The 16,228-nt window shown below is 36.6% G+C and overlaps 1 protein-coding gene across 1 annotated transcript in view; it reads left to right on the top strand.

Annotated features, from left to right (window-relative positions):
* Window positions 1-16,228, top strand: part of PRIM2 (primase, DNA, polypeptide 2 (58kDa)) — a 127,602-nt gene that overhangs the window by 4,485 nt on the left and 106,889 nt on the right. The window contains 1 exon segment of the mRNA XM_009333249.1: window positions 3,705-3,825. Coding sequence (XP_009331524.1) covers window positions 3,705-3,825 — 121 coding nt within the window.

The raw sequence follows: 16,228 nt of genomic DNA, 5'->3' as shown, positions 1-16,228 counted from the left end.
AGGGGGAAAGGCCCCTTCTTAGGGAGGAGCAGCGTTGGATGGGGCTCCAGGGTACTCTTTAAACTACCTGCAAATGTATTTTTGTGTTCCTGTTTATGTACGGGTGAGATGCAGTGTTTCAATAAAGCAGCTTGATAGTCAGTTTCCACTTAAAGTAGCTTTTTTTTTTTTTCCTTTGAAAAGGTGGACTTAGTGATTACTCATAAAATGGGAAATAGCATCTTAAGCACTGTGAGGTGACCCTATGCCCAGCATTCTTCATTCTTTCTTGGAAAGCAGCTATTTCAGGGATGAGATATTTCTATGCTCTAAAATTGGCATGTTTCCCAAAAGATAAAATTGAGAGGCAAATAGAATATACTGTTCTCTAAGTTTTTATCATACTAGGTCAGAAAAATAAGCTTGGCACAAATCATTAGGTTAATTGATGAAAGCTATTAAGGTAGGTGTGTTTAAAAAAGCATACTTAAATAAACATAACTGCAAACTAGCTTGAATTCAGTTCTCTGTGGCCTGCCAGGCCCTTGTGTTTACAGGCTTGTTTTCCTGTGACACCGCCTTTTTAACTTTCTAGTTGGCCAACAGTGCCACCCAGGGGTACGAGTTTACATCAACTTTTTTTTCTAGTTTGCATCAGTCCTCACTTATAAATTGGATTGTTTTGGTTTGGTTTTTACATGATCTGAAGTGGCCGGCTCCACCGTTCTTGTCAGTTAAATTTGTTAATGTAGTTGTCATCTCTTGACTGTCCTTCTTGTGCCTTCTGAAATCCAAGACTTTAAAGCTTATTCCCATATAATGTTGCTAAGATATGGTATGTAGAGTCTTGAGTGACCAGTCTCATCCATACCCTTCTTTCACACCTCTTGTAATGTCACTTATATCTGTCAAGACCAGGAAATAGGATAATCTTGTTTTATTCACTTTCATGGCAAACACAGCTCTAAAGAGAATTCTGCTTGCATGTTGGCTATGACCATGCGTTTGTGCTTCTGTCTGTTGCATTTCTCTTCACTTTATCAGATTAGCTATGAAGAATCTTGAAAGTCACAGGAACATAATCTTCACTTTACTTACTTAAGATGGACAAAATAAATCTTGCTTCTGCTTTGACAGCGAAACTCTCTCCTATTCAGGAAACTTTCAAACATACTTTTGTGCTGCCTTTTTTTTCCCCCTGTGGCACATAACAAAGACAATAACAATGCTTTATCAAACTTAGCAAGGCCTTTTCTCTACTTCCTGCCATTTTTTTTTCCTAGATGATAAATTAGACTTGTGTGCTGAAATTGCTGCCTCTTACATTGACTAGCATTTACTTTTGTGTGCTTTCTGTACCCATGTTCCCTTTGCTGTCTACCTTTTTAAACTTAAACTCTAAGGAATCTTCTGGTGTTGGTTTCCTAGTAAAATAGAGCTCTGGCTCACGCCCAGGCTTTTCACAAGTTAACGTTAAGTTGTTGGTAACTGAACTCTCATATATAATTGTGGAATGTGAGCTACTAGCTCCCGATTTAGGAGCATTTTCATGTCTTTCTAAAGTACTTCTATGTTGATGCTTCACAACAAATAATGCTGATGCTGGTCTTTCCTACCATTCCTTGGGGGGTGAAGAGGATTTCCCCCCTGGCATCCCCCTGCCCCCCTCTCCTCCCCTGAGTACTCTTCTCTGATATGAAAGAGCCTGTTCTTTCGTATTGTTTTTCTAGTTGGGAATCTACTGCTCTGATTTAAACTGTTGAGTATTCTGCACACAAAAAAGTTAAGTGGCAAAAAACAAGGAGATGTTCCTAACGCCTATGCTTCAACTACCTGCAACTGTCTCATCTTCAGCAGCAGCTTTGTTAGTTCTCTAATGACAGTGACATTGCTTTTCAGTTAAGCTTGTGGTTTTGATAATAAGTATTATTACTAATATGTGTCTGGAATGAGAATGTACAATTTTTTTTTGAACATTAATAGTGACTATAAGATGTGATTTGGGTTTAGAAATGATGTAAAATTTTCCAAAGACATAAGGAAAAAATGAACATAAATAATGCCCTAATTATGATGTTCCCAGGAAAGTCAGTTTTAAAGTATGTGCTGGACATATACAGTAACGTAAGCCAGCTCATCAGCTAGTTTGTCAACTGTAGGAAGAATCCAGGTAGGTGTGGGTATTGTATTAGAGATAACAGTAATATTTTCTTGTTTTGGTAACTTAAGTGGGTAGGTGGGATTACAAATTTTGATCTACTCTTCTGAAGGAAAGGAAGAAAAAGAGACTGGCTGGCCTCCAAAGTAACTATATATGCTTAATTTTTTTTTTTTCCTTAGGAAAACAAATGCAGTGTAAAGCTGGTGAATTAGGAAAAGAGTAAAATTGTCATGTCCTAGGTTTTTGTTACTGTCCAAGATGTCCTAGAAGAACTGCAGAAGATCAGTCATAAAGGCATTAACTTCCATTTTAAGTAGCACAGATTATTAATACATCCCAAGCACTGAAGCTGTCTACAGGGTTATACTTTACAAAGCACCTTAACAGAGCCTTTCCATCTGGAATTATAATTTGAATAATAATTACTTTTCTCCAAGCCATATTTCAAGCAGAGATTTTTTCCACAGAGACACAAACAATTCACTGGTCCCCTCTAGGAAGAGTTGCTTAAATGTTGTAAGGAGAACATGTAAGACTGCAGTATTTCTGTGCTCTGTGAATTGTTATGACAGTAGCCCACAGCGTAGCTCTCAGAGGAGAGTTCAAAAGAACGCCCTGTAATAGTGAGATGTAGTATCATCTGCATTCTGTGCTTGTATGTACAGGGTGGCTTTTCTTACTAGTATTCTGGTACCTTCTTGCTATAGCTTTGAGTAACGTGTTGATGCCTGGGAATCTGAGTGCTGGGATGTTAGCAATCCAGTATGCAAAGAGTAATATGAGTACTTAGAGTACTTAAAGACTGGCTTCAGTGTTGTTTTTCTTCCGTGCTTTCTACTGACTCCTGTCCCTGTGTTCTTGTTTATTCTCCTACTTGCTCACCTGCAGTTGCTAAACCCCTTTTGCTCTTTTGTCAAGCGTTAGATGTTCTATTGATGTTCCTCACCCAGGTTCATTGTCATATATTTTCCTTTTGCCTGCTTCCAGGCTATTTTTTGCCTAGCATAGAGCACTGTTGTTACAGTATCTGAGATGCATGCGTGTTCCTTCAGCCGGAGATACCCCAAAAGTGAGAATTAAAAGAAGTAGGCTTCATAATGTATTTCCCTCATCAAATTAATTGTGACATTAACTGTACAATGAAGAAATATTGTGCCACGTTGAAGAAAAAAAGCTGTCCTTTAAATACCGAAGGAGAATGTTAGCTGCAGTTGGTTATTCTTATCTAAAATAAGTAAGAAATGGTGAGTACTATTTAAAAGAGAGTAACGGCTTTGATACCTACAGAGCAATTTTTAGTGTTGAGATTGACTACCTCTGTTCTTCCAAAACATCTGCAGTCATGCTTCTTTGTGTATTGTCTCTTCAAAAGTCTTTTCTGATTAAGTGCTCCTTCCTGAAGGCTTCCTACCTTCTCTTCCAAGCTCCTCAGTTTGTGTGTCCCATGCCAAAGTCAGCACTACCTTTAATGCTGTGTTCACTAGGTTTGACATCAAGTTTATAAAGAAAGAGGGAATGTGTAATCAGAAAACTTACTATGTTTTTTTTTATCATTTCTTTGCAGTGAGGATCTCAGGCGTTGGTTTCTTCAACAAGAAATGGATCTCTTGCGATATCGCTTCAATGAAGTGACTGACAATTTAAGGCAGAAATTCCTGGAACACGTTAACTTATCTTTTGAAGCTGTAAGTATGTTACTTTCTGGAGTTGTGTTATATAGCGTGTACCTGATGTTTTTTTAAAATTCTCATGAAGATAGTTTTAGTACTTCTGTTTAAAAAATAAGAAGTGCCCTTGTGGCTTTAAAAAACAACCACACAGAACTTTTGAACTTGGAGAACAGCCATGCCACAGAAATGAGGATTAAGTGATGTAATTTTGTGCTGCAACAAGAGAAGTTCAGTCTGCTTCAGTCAACCAACACTTAACTGAAAAATGAGTAATTACAAAAGCAAGTTAACAAACAATGTAGTTCTAGTTCTTTACCAGCTTATGTAAAACCTTAAAAACACCAAATTTGTGTAGACAAACAACTATTGCTTTTGAGGTGCTTTAGGGATATTACAAGAGTTCCTGCTGTTATATACTGCTTCATTTGTCTGAGTGGATTAAAGGAAAATGTCTATTGCAGTTTCTGCATTAATGATTTCAGTAAGATTTTGCATTGCAGCTATGAACTATTTTGTTAGAAAGCTCTAGTTTTGCCTGTAGCTCTCAAAGTAAACTTAAATTAATAAAAATTAATGTACTATCATCACTCTACTGAAAAACACTTTCTCTTAAAGTACTGCTTAACTAGAAGAAATTAAATATTCTAAAATATGTGACTGACTTACGCATTATATGTTGCTGGATTGAAAGATCTGGCACCAGTGCATGTTGATGATGAAAGATGACTTGTGCAGCATTGAGAATGAATTTGTCTAGCTAAACAGTAACACATGGGCTTTCCTGGGTCTTTGAGAGACTATTGGAAATGTCATTCTTTGGTTCAACAGACATTTCAGCTAATGGTGTGTTTGTGGAGCTGTATTTCCGCTGCTTATTCCCCAGTCTCATATTGTCCTGTCACCATTTCAGCATTCAGGCTTGTGAGAATAAATTAATGTTTACAGGTTGCTGGAAATAGCTGGGAGCATGGCTTGATTCTGTGCTATGGAATGTGCATTCAATATGTCAAAATGATTAAGAAGGTATTACTTACGCCTATTGAGGCAACAAAGCATCATTTCATTGAAAATCTGCTTCCCTGCTTCTACTGTTTTTCTCCCTTCCAGTTCTGGTGGGAATTTAAGCAAAACTGATCCCTCCTTGCACTTTCCTGTATAAAATATTTGAATATTACTAAGTAATACCATACGTATCTGAAATAGTTCTAAACTCTATGGTGCTATGTAGGGGCCACTGAAAAATAAGGCCACTGCAAAAGCAGTATTCTTTTTCTCAATGTTGTATTTGTAAAAGGCTTTAAAAGGGAAATGAAGATGAACTGTGCTATTGATACTTCTCTGTTAGAAGTTACAATGTTTTCATGTCTTACTGTGCATAAAACAAGATGGAAATAAAGCTTTGTTTTCTGCCTGTTAGAAAAGGGAATGGTCTCCAGGAAAAGGAAATAAGTTCTGATATTACAATCCAGTTTCTGGATTGGTAAACCGATTGGAATTCTCGAATTGGATTTTAATTGCTTAAGATATCCTAAGAAAGGTAGATAAATTTCTTTTAAAGAGAAGACAGGTGCCTTGCATTTTCTAGTTAATGGTTCTGCATTTCAGAATTGCAGTCTGAGGTAGGCCAGAGCTGCTGAAGTTCAGAACTTGGTGTAGTCTAGCATAGCTATCTCTCCAGTTAACAATTCTAAGAACCACTGTAAGAAGTGATTCTCAGTATTTAATAAAAGAACCGGTCAACTTTTTTGTGGAGAAAGGGAGAATAAGTGGATCATCTTGTAGAGTTTTGTCACAGTTGTCTTCATTTATAGCGACAACGAAGTGAAGCTAAACGCTGAGAATTCAATAACTGTCACATCTCTCCTTTTCATGTTTGCTTACATGCATGGGAAAGTGAGACTTGTATTCTTATAATGTTTTGTAGACTAATTCCTGAGGTTTTGTGAATTATGGATTGAGTATTATTGCTTTATAGAATCAAGAAGTCTTCAGTCCCACTCAGGGGTAATATTTAAGCAGCTCTTAAGATCTTCTGTGAAGACTGTAGCACCAAAGATCTTATTTAGCAACTTTTTGGAAAGAACGAAATTATTAACAACTAGAAGAAAAAATATCAGACTCTTTGAATTTTTTTATATGACAGTCAGCTGTGAAAAATTTGAAATTATAGTAGCTCTGATTTTATGATTAAAGAGAATTTTTATTAAAGAACAAGAACTTTCTGAAAATAAAAACGGAAATGAAATGTAATGAAAAGGAATGTTTTCACTTTTATAATAGGATTTCTTACGTCCTGTGACTGACATTTATATTGCTGATGGAGCAAAATACATGGGAAGGGGTTTGTTAAAATAAGTAAATATTTGCTCTGGGGAGCTGTACCGGATTATAAAGATGCCCTTTACTTGTAAAAAGGAGGCTATAAACTGTTCAAAGTATTCAGATTAAAGATGATGACTTCAGTAGAATGAATTTGTGTTTGTATATGCATAGGATTATGATCAGTCAAAATTTTTACAGTGTTTGTGAAACCAGGCTTCTCTACATTTAGTATAAATTATGTAAATGTGAAGCTTAGGCAAGTTCTTCCTTGAAATGTTTTTACAAAGCTGTCACTGCATTGAGGTAGTCCATCTTTAGTATTTCTTTGAGAAGCCTCTGGAACCTGGGCTTTCTGAAAAAAAAAATGAAAGTTTGCTTTGGGTTTGTATTTGAGACACTTTTTTGAACTACTAATGGGTAGATTGCATTTTAATCACTTGTAGGAAATAGCTTTGGCTAATCTGTTTCCTGGCAAGCGTGCAAGATGCCTGGACTGGTGCTGCTCAGCCTGCTGGAACATTGGTTAGGTGCTCAAAATTTTACACTGTTCTGAAATACTAGTGTTTATATTATCCTACCAATTTATGCCAGTGTGGGCAAGAGGTAGAGCATGGGGTATTGAATAAAATGTCAAGAAAGGTAGAGGGTAGAAGGAAAGCAGGAATAATGGTGGGGGAGTAGGAATGATGGACCTCATTCTCACTCTTTCTGGGTGGGGTTTTTTTTTTGGTGGTGGTGAGCTGTTAATTGTAACTGTACCACAGTGTGAAATGACAGCCTCATTTTGTTCCTTTGTTGCAACTTCTGTACATTTTAAATTATTTACACTTTTATTTTAAACTCCGATGTAGATGTTCGACTGTTATTGAGATTGTGACCCTACTGGAGCCTTTGACAACTGATATTCTTCCAGTTACTTGTAAATGGTAGAAGGGAAAAAAGTTACATAAATGGCAGCGGTGTTTTCCTTTTCTGGAAGCATGGGTACGTTAGGTTGGATAAGAAAAGATTGTCAGGTCACTGGTGGCAAGGGCTGAGGTTGTGCCCAAGAATTGAGACTGATGAGGAATTTTACTCTTGTTACTGCTCAGTCTGAAAAACTCAATGGTCTCAACTTCTGAGAGGATGTATTCAACATCTCCGACAATAACTCACTTCAGCTTTTGATTTTTGGCCACAGTTTGGGTCAGGAGTGAAACTATTTTCTTTATTCCTTTTGGTTAAAGCATTCTGTGTGGTGTAATGAGTGTTGCACTCAGTTGGACTTAAAGGAACATTTGCTAAACTTTCTGTTCAGTAATTCTGCAGTTCTCTTGTTCAGTAAAGCTTATTTTTATCCTTATTTGACACTTTAATTTCTGGACCTCATTCTGTAATCTTATGTGTCTTGACTTTTTGTGTAATGCTTCATAGAAGGCTTGCTGTCAAGTGTCCACCTAATTTTGGGGAACTGCTTAAGGGAGAAGAGACTGGACAACTGGTTAATGCATGTCTTACTGTTTGACAGAAATACTCTTGCCTCAAAACTAAGCTTACTTTTTTTAAAAAACCCACCACATCCATGACTCACTCCTTTTTCACCTGGTCATATAAGTTACTGTTATTTTAGCGTTATGTGGTTTATCAGTCTTTGAATACGTTCAGATGTGAGAGTTTCCTGCTTTTGATGTTTCCTTGTCCTGAAAGGAGTGCTATGTTGCCTTTCTTGACACTTTAATATGGGGCATTCAACATGAGAAGAAGATTCTGCTGTATAATTGTCTCTTTCCTTTTAGTGAACAAGAAATACTTACTAATCTGTTCCCTGGTTCTAGAGCTTGCTTAGTTTTAATCTATACTTCAAGAGTATTTTCCCCTGATGTGTTGAATGGTTTTCTATCACAGTAACAGGAGAATCATGGAATGGTTCTGAAGGTATTTTGGAATGTTTTCAGTCTGTTCTATACTTTATGTACTTTAAAAAAAAAAAGAAAGAAAAAAGGTTTTTAAGGGACAGTGCTGTCATCTTCCAGATAAATACTGAAGCTTTTTATGTATGGCATGTAATTTGCAGCTCTCAAGGCACATTAAATAGTCTATGTGTGAAGTCAGTCACATAGTGAGCACAGGAAATCCTTAAGCACCACTCAGGAGAAGTAAATGCTGACATTTAAGGTGACAGAGCCCATCAAAGAGAATATGAAAACACAGGTGTGCAGTTGAGATTTACATTAATTTAGGAGATTAAAGCATTAAAATCTTACTATAAATGAGTAATTACAGCAATGATGCCTGACAGTTTCTGGCAGTAAAAGCCACTAATATAGATTTTTAGGATATTTAAAGGGAAATATAGTGAATATTTTAAATATTATAGTCATTGAAGAAAATATTTTAATCTCAGTTAAGTTCTTCAGTATATGAAGGAATTATATAAAGTAAACGGTTTTACAGGTAAGTGGCACTTGGGCTTTAACTAGAAAGTCATTTTTCTTTCTTGCCACAAGCTGATGTTTTCCTTTGTTTAAGTTAGGAGTGCCTGATCTTATTTCTGTCAGATTGTGATACAAGACCTGTTTGGAATCAGTTGACATCGTGCCCAAGCCTCATTTTGTCATGTAACTTTATCAGTGAGATTGGTTGTCTGTGTCATTTTCCACAAGCCCTGCTACGTATGCACCCCCTCACTCATCCCCCTGTTTCTACCCCAACCTTTTCACTAGTCCTTTTCCCTTTTTTCTTGTAGCTGGTTACGCATGCCCATATCAGAAGCCCTCGAGAAATGACCATACTTACACTTTTCTGTTACAATAGTGCTTTTAGACCTTCATAGGTGAGATAAATCCTAGTTTATCGATTTGACATTCTGATAGCCTTTTTGACATAATCACAATATTTATGGCAACTGCCATAAGTTGTTACTGAAAAGCTTTCAATGCATCTGTAAGTTTGAGGAAAACTGCAAGATATCTGGGTCATTGGTGTTCCTAGAAATTTCTGAATTAAAGTGTTGAGCTTCCTATTGTTCATGTATTTGGTCTTACAGGACCTAACACTGGGGGAGTAATTAATCATGATGATGATGATGATAACCTGAAGCCATAAAAATGGAGTAAATTTATTCTTTCCTTCACTCTGTATGCTGCTTATCTTTTTCTTGCTCTTCAAGGCTGTGTCTGTGTATGTCATATTGCACAGTAACTCCTAGATCTTAGGCTGGATGTTTGCATGCTTCTGAAATATAAATAGGCACCTCTAATGTATTCTGCTTCTTTCAGCAGCTGTTTTAAGATATTTTGGAAAAGCGATGAAAGTATTCTTTTTAGAGTTTTATTTACACTTTTTTTTTTTTCTTCTAATACATGCCAACTTGTGCTTTATATCATTAAAGGAGAAATTGGGTCAAAAGTTACCTAGTCATACTGGTATCTTAGCTTTGCTCAATAGTTAGAAGTGGAGTCTGCTGGATTGGCAATCTACATGCCAGTTACTGTAAATTAGTATTTGGAGTAATGTTTCCTTAAAAGGAAACTCTACTAGCAGAAGTCTAAATTATCTTCCTTTTCATTCCTTGTGAATTTAACTTGCATGTTAATTTCTGTAATTATTAACACTTCCTTTGCATGAATTTGACTTTTTCCTCAGCTGTTGCTCAATCCTTCTGTTCCCTAAAATGACAACGAACAGAACTTTCCTCTTCATTGCCTTTTCATAAAACTTTTCATATAGGAACTGTCACTTATCTAATTCATTTTTAGACAACTGCCACATATTCTGGGACTGTTAACTTCTAATTCCTGGAATAGGTCTGCCATACTCATTTTGCTGTTCTCTCCTGTTTCTCTAATCAGTGTAGTCCTCCTTCTCCTATCACAAAGTAACCCTCTGTAACTTATCCTTCTGAGCATCTTGCACTCCTACTTCCTGCGTACAAATTTCAGCAGAAGCAATGCCTAATTTTGCTCTTAAATTCTGGGAGATTCTTCCATGTTGTAGTCTGCTTCAGTGAAACTGATAATGTGCTTGAGCTGTTCATAATCTTTCTTTTGGTGGCAGGATTTAAATTTTGAAGAAAATTTAACAATTCACTGTCTGTCTTCAAGTAATAAGCTCTCCTACCAATATTGTATTCAGTACTTCATCACTAAATTAACTATACATAGCAGTTATAATGCTTGCTTTTTCTTTATCCTAACTTCAACTTCAGGTCCTTCTGGTGTTTCTCAGCCACAGCTTTTTCTTCCTGTACTGAAACTACTTTCTAGTCTGCTCAGTCATGCTTCTCTTCTCTCATTGCGTATGGCTGTGGATATTTTGATTATTTTCTTTTAACTTACCCGTTCTGTTTCTGTGGTGAGGGCAATAGTATTCAGTTGTTCAAATTTTCTTCTTTTTCATGGATGTGTGGTATCACTGTTACTATGGTCTCAACCCTTACCTGATGGTTAAAAATACTTTTTTGCTACTAGCTCTTTGTTTTCAATTAGTTTTGTCTTTCCCACTTTCTCTTTTGGATGTTCTACTAGCTTACGTTTGGTGTAGCAAAGCTGTACTTTTCCTTAGAACACCATTTACTTCTTGGCACTGTCAGAAGTATCTCCTTTGAAGCCCTCAATCTGAGTTTCAGCCTTTTGTCTGCTTTGCCTTGCATAATTTTAATTGTCCAAGACCTACCACTTGTTCTTAGACAACATGTGAAAGAACTGTCCTTTCAGCATCTGCAGCTGAAGGTCTCTAGGTCGGTGATACATGTTGTGTTGATTGGGAAGAGACAGTGAACTTCTGGTTCCTTTCCACTTGGTTCTTGTGAAAACTTGCCACAAAGCTTGTTCATCTTAACCAGTCAGACTTTGTCTCTCTCTGCGGACTGTTTAAGGGTGTCTCTTCTGTTCATGTGGACCAAAATGTTCTGTGGTTGCTTTCAAAATGCTATGTATTTCTTCTCATTTTGTCTTTGACTCTTTCAATAGCACTTTGAAGATGACAGTTGTTTCATTTGCCTTGTACATGAAAACTTCACAGCTTTGCTTGCAAAGTCCCCAGCACCTGTACATTCATGTCTCACAGTGGTGGTCATCGTTCTGCTGCTTTACTTTCCTTATAACTTTTTTTTCCTAATGGCAAACCTAACTCTACCTTCCAGTAACGTAAGTCTATTTCATCTTGTTCTATCCACTAATTGAGAAAGGTTTCTTTTTTTTTTTTCCTTCCTCTTTGTATTTTCCTTCTACATATAAGATGACTCTAATTATGCTTTCTTGCTGTTTCTTCTTTTAGCCTTTCTTTTTGTGTGGTGGTTTGTCATTTCTGTGGGTGTCCTTTGCCATTTTTTAATGGGGCAACACCTTTTTTTTTAAGTGCAGTGTCAGCTGGTCAGAATATTCCAGCTGAACCATTACCAATTCTAAGATGACTTGGAGATTAAATTAATGTATTCTTTGCATGCCCCCCCACCCTCCAATAGCATGATATAGCGACTCCCAAGCTGGAGATGGGGAGGTCTCACAACTGCTTTTCTCAGCGCGCTCTGTTAGTCAGCTCTTCCTCTGTTTGTACAGAACTGACTCAGATGTGGAACCTTGCGATGTCTCTGCTGAAATACAGCCTTCAGTTTTAGACCAGATGCTCTTGTCTGATCCCTTTCTCCAGAGCCCTTGCAGTCTCCTCAGCCGCATGGCATTTACATATGTAATCTGCTCCTATTTTAATGTACAAGCTAGTAATTAAATTATACAGTTTTAGTTTAAAATTAAATAATCGTGGAACTTGGCTTAATACATCCTTCTATTCTTGAGTTAAATTCTTCCATGCATGGCTTTTCCAATTGGTTTTGCAGCCAGGTTATAGGAGATTCAGTGGAACTGTTCATGAAAGTGTCTTATGAGAGCGACTTTAAGGGCTTTTGACACAGTATGACACCTGCTTTTTTCCCTGTCCCTGAGGTCTGTTGCACTGTCATAAAGGCAGTGAGATTGGCTTAACACAATTTGTTTTTTGACAGATCCATGTGGGCTGTTACATGTCTCCTGTGTTTTTTTCCTAAGTGCTATCAGATGCTTTGATTTGTTGCTGTACCTTTCCAGGAATTTAACGTGATATACTGGAATGTGGAGTGGAATAGAATGTAAAGTTTTATCCTAAATTTATTTTTCAGTGATGTTCCGTCATCATCTTGACTGTTCTGATTTTCTGTGACCCTTCCTTCATCTTATCTTCAGACTGTTCATTCCTTGAAATACATATTTCCTCTTTGTTGCTTCCACAAGAAATGAAAATTAATAGTTATTATCATATCTTTATCTGTGGTATAAGGATGATGTATAATTTAATTTAGATTCCTTGCAGTGCTTCTGTTCTGTGTTATCTTTCTACAGCGTGCAGAAGAAATAAACTTCGAAGTGTAGTATATTTCTTCTTGAATGCATCTTTCTGTGTTGCTGTTTCCTTTCCACAGAGCATAAAAGATCCTGTTTAAATTATCTTAGAACTTCTTCACCTCTGAAAAGCCTCTTGAAATTTAGAAAATGTTATGACTTTGTTTATAACTTCTAGATTAGATGCCTTATTTTTGGGTAGCTGCCAGTTGTTGCAAAATTAACCATCTTATTTTTCTTTTTAGTGCTGTTATAAAGCACATGATTTTAAGAAAGTGTTTTGGATCATAGTAATGGGGAAGGAACAGTAGATGGGAATAGTCAGTTGGGGGAGCTAACGCTCTGTGGTGCATCTGTGAGCATTTGAGAGGAAGGAATAAGAACTGCAAAATAAAAGGAAAGAGCAAAATGCATTAGTGGAGTTAATTTTTTTTTTCCACAGTAGCTTTTCTTTGATGTTGCAGTTGAAGTACTTTTTTAGCAGCTTTAAGCAGTAGAAATTAAACTTCTTTAATTTCCATTTTTATGATCAGAGCACTCCTATGAGAGACTTTCTGATATCACTATTATGCTTTCTTCAAAAGCATTTATCTCAGTAGTGGGGCAGTTGTATAAATATTAGTAGTTTAGCTTCTTGAAAAAATGTTTTATGATTGCCTTTATTTGGTACAGAAGATCCTAAAATCAGATTTGGATTAATGAGAATGTGACTAGTTTATGTCCTTAATAAGGACAGATATAGATGAAGGAAAATACTCAGTATCGTGTCTAACCACTAAAAGGCCATGACCGTAATTATCCATTTTGGTCCCAGGTGTATAAACCAAAATGTTCTTCTGATTGGGTTTATGGCTTTGCATTTCAGAAGCATTAAATAGTATTTCTTCCTTTCCCAAACAGGATGGGGAAAGATGCTTAAAAGTGGAAACTGTCTAGAGCCTAATTTTACTGTGTGGAAACGTATGCCAAGCTAAACCAGTAACTCTGTCCAAGTAGGCTGCAGTTTGCATTTGTGAAGGAAATGGTTCTGAATTTATCTTAGTTTCCTGCTACTTGAATCTTACATTTGTCCCTTTGCTTGAAAACCAATGATGCTTCTCTTACAGGTGACAGCAAAGGTTAGAAGTGATGTATGTCTAAGTGGGAAATCGTGCCTTATTGCCAAAGTTAAGCTAAAAATACGTATTCTGTCACTTAGTCACTCGATGGTTAAAGTCATGATAGAAACAAAACTGTATGTGGAAAGGCTTAGGAGTAGGTTTTTTTTAAAATGCTAGAGTTTGTTTAAATCATAGAATCATTAAGGTTGGAAAAGACGTCTAAGATCATCGAGTCCAACTGTCAACCCAACACCACCATGCCCACTAAACCATGTCCCTAAGCGCCTCATCTACACAAATAAGACAGTGAAACATGTATACCATTAGCACTTTAAAAAATGTAACTGGTTACTCTCATCCTGAAGTATTTAATTTCAAAGGAAATAATAAATTTCTCAGTTTAATCATTCAAGTTTCAGAAGATTAATTTAATTTAAATGAAACCAAGTGGCTGCTTCGTTGCAGAATTGACTGTTTTTTTTGTCCCAGATAAAGAAAAAAAAGCCCATTGATCCCTAGGTTTATGGCTACCTCCTGTAGTTGACTGTAGTTAGGTATTAGGAGAAGAAAATCCTGGGGAGACCTCTTTCCTCAGAACTATTAGCAGTGTGGGAATGCAGTTCAACCAGTAGGTAGTACTCTTTAGGCTGTTGTATGGCAGTCTGAGGATTTGGTAGGCCAACTGGCAGGTCTGTTTGCAAAGGAATAGTGAAGTAATGTCTTTTGCCAAGCAGCGTCATAAAATAATTGGGTTGATTGCAAAGCAACCTGAGTATTCTAGTGAGTTAACATTGTGAGGGATGTGTAGATGGGGTGAGGTTTGATTAAAATATTTAGGCTTAAAATTAATTATAGCATTCTCATATAGAGATTTTTAATAAAGCTCGATTCACAGGAGAATGTAAGTACATCTCATAAATCTAAGAGGAAGATGTGTCAGATGGAAGGAGAGGAGAACATGCACTTGCCATTTTTTTGTGGACTGACAGGATGGATGGGGAGGGGTCTTTTATTTACCCTTCTCTAATGGATCCTTGAACTATAAGCATGACTTTGTTATTAGTCATGGAGAAAACTAGCATTTTGCTGCAGTAATTTGAGTTGCATGTATTTGTTTGCACATATGGTGTTGGTGATGTTCTATAAAATTGTGGAATTAAGTAATAAATGTAATTGAAGAATATATAGCTACTGGGGATGTCCCGTTTCACCTTCATAAACATAATGAACAACAGTTTGTAAATTATGCAAAATGCTAATTAAAAGTTTTAATTTGGTAATCATCTCAGTTTGATTAGAAGCAGATGCTGATTATCTGCAGAAATTTAAATGGACCCTTAGAAGATAGCTTTTATTGCTTAAAATTGACTTGTGAAACTAAAGTCAAACTAAATCACAAACTGTTCAGTTACTTATGCCCCCTTTAGTGCACTAGAGCACTATGATTCTTATTAAATAGCTTTGTGTGGTTCATTGTTCCAGTTAAATAGGACCTTTAGAGTCCACTGTAAGGTTGAATCCTTCTGTACTGGGTACTATACACACTGCTTCTGTTTTGAAGTACATCCTTTTCCGGCTTTGAAAAAGTTACGTGCTTTGAAATAAAAATTGCAAAAAAGGCTACAGTAAAAATGAGGTGATGAATAAAAACATCCTTCCTCCTAATCTAGATGAAAACAACTAGACAACATTTGGAATACAGTCTGAATCCTGAGGCAGATGTTCTGCTGTACCCTGGATTTCTAGAGCAATATGAAGTGGCAGCTGTACCAGAAAGGCAGTGGAGAATAGGTTATCTTCTACACGACATTCTTCAGCTTATGATAGAAGAAGCGGGAAGGGTGCCCACACTACTTGTGTGATAATGTGCTCTAGCACTCAGTGGTTGATCAGGTGGCACTTGACTGCCATTTATCTAATGGCTTGGAAATGGTGAAAGAATAGCAAGTCCTAACCTGATCCTTGTAAATCCTCAGTTCTTAGCAATTGGCAATTTTGGATTCCTGGAAGAAACTTAGTATAGACAAGGAGAATGGTGTCATCAAGTGTCCTCTCTTTTTCTAGAAATATTTTAGACATTCTTCTGGGGCATAAGGGAAGAGAAAATTGGGAAATCAATAGTGTATTTTTAAAAACGATATCCATAGTTATTCAAGAAGAAAATAAATTCTTTGGATAAACAAGGTGTTAAGTTCTTTTGTAGTGGTTGAGGTTAAGAATGTTTCCAAAATGAATTTATTCTTCACATAGCAGTGAATGCAGTAACTTTGGAAATGTTTATATTGTTCCTCAGTACAACAGCATAAAAGCTGATAGGATAGTTTGTGCAGGATGTAATTACACTGCAAGTAGAATTTACTAGCTGCTGTTTTCGATGTAAGCTTCATAAAATGGTCTCTAAACACTGAAATACTGTTCCCTGCTAATCCTGTGATGGAATCTAGAGAAACATTTGTTAACAAGTTTTTGTAAAATTGAGTCTGTCGTTAGCATCCCGATTTGTAAATGGAAGAAAACTTGTTGCCGAATTCTCATAGGGATCTTCCGTTAGCTCTTCAGTCATGTGTGACTCTAATATGTATGTGGTGATGTTTCCAGAGTAATCTGTAGTAATTGTTTTGTTCTTCTTTCCTTTTCATGGAT

The sequence above is a fragment of the Pygoscelis adeliae genome, unplaced genomic scaffold (assembly GCF_000699105.1).
Source record: "Pygoscelis adeliae isolate BGI_AS28 unplaced genomic scaffold, ASM69910v1 Scaffold57, whole genome shotgun sequence".
Lineage (NCBI taxonomy): Eukaryota > Metazoa > Chordata > Aves > Sphenisciformes > Spheniscidae > Pygoscelis > Pygoscelis adeliae.
This window is presented reverse-complemented; position numbering and strand designations above follow the sequence as displayed.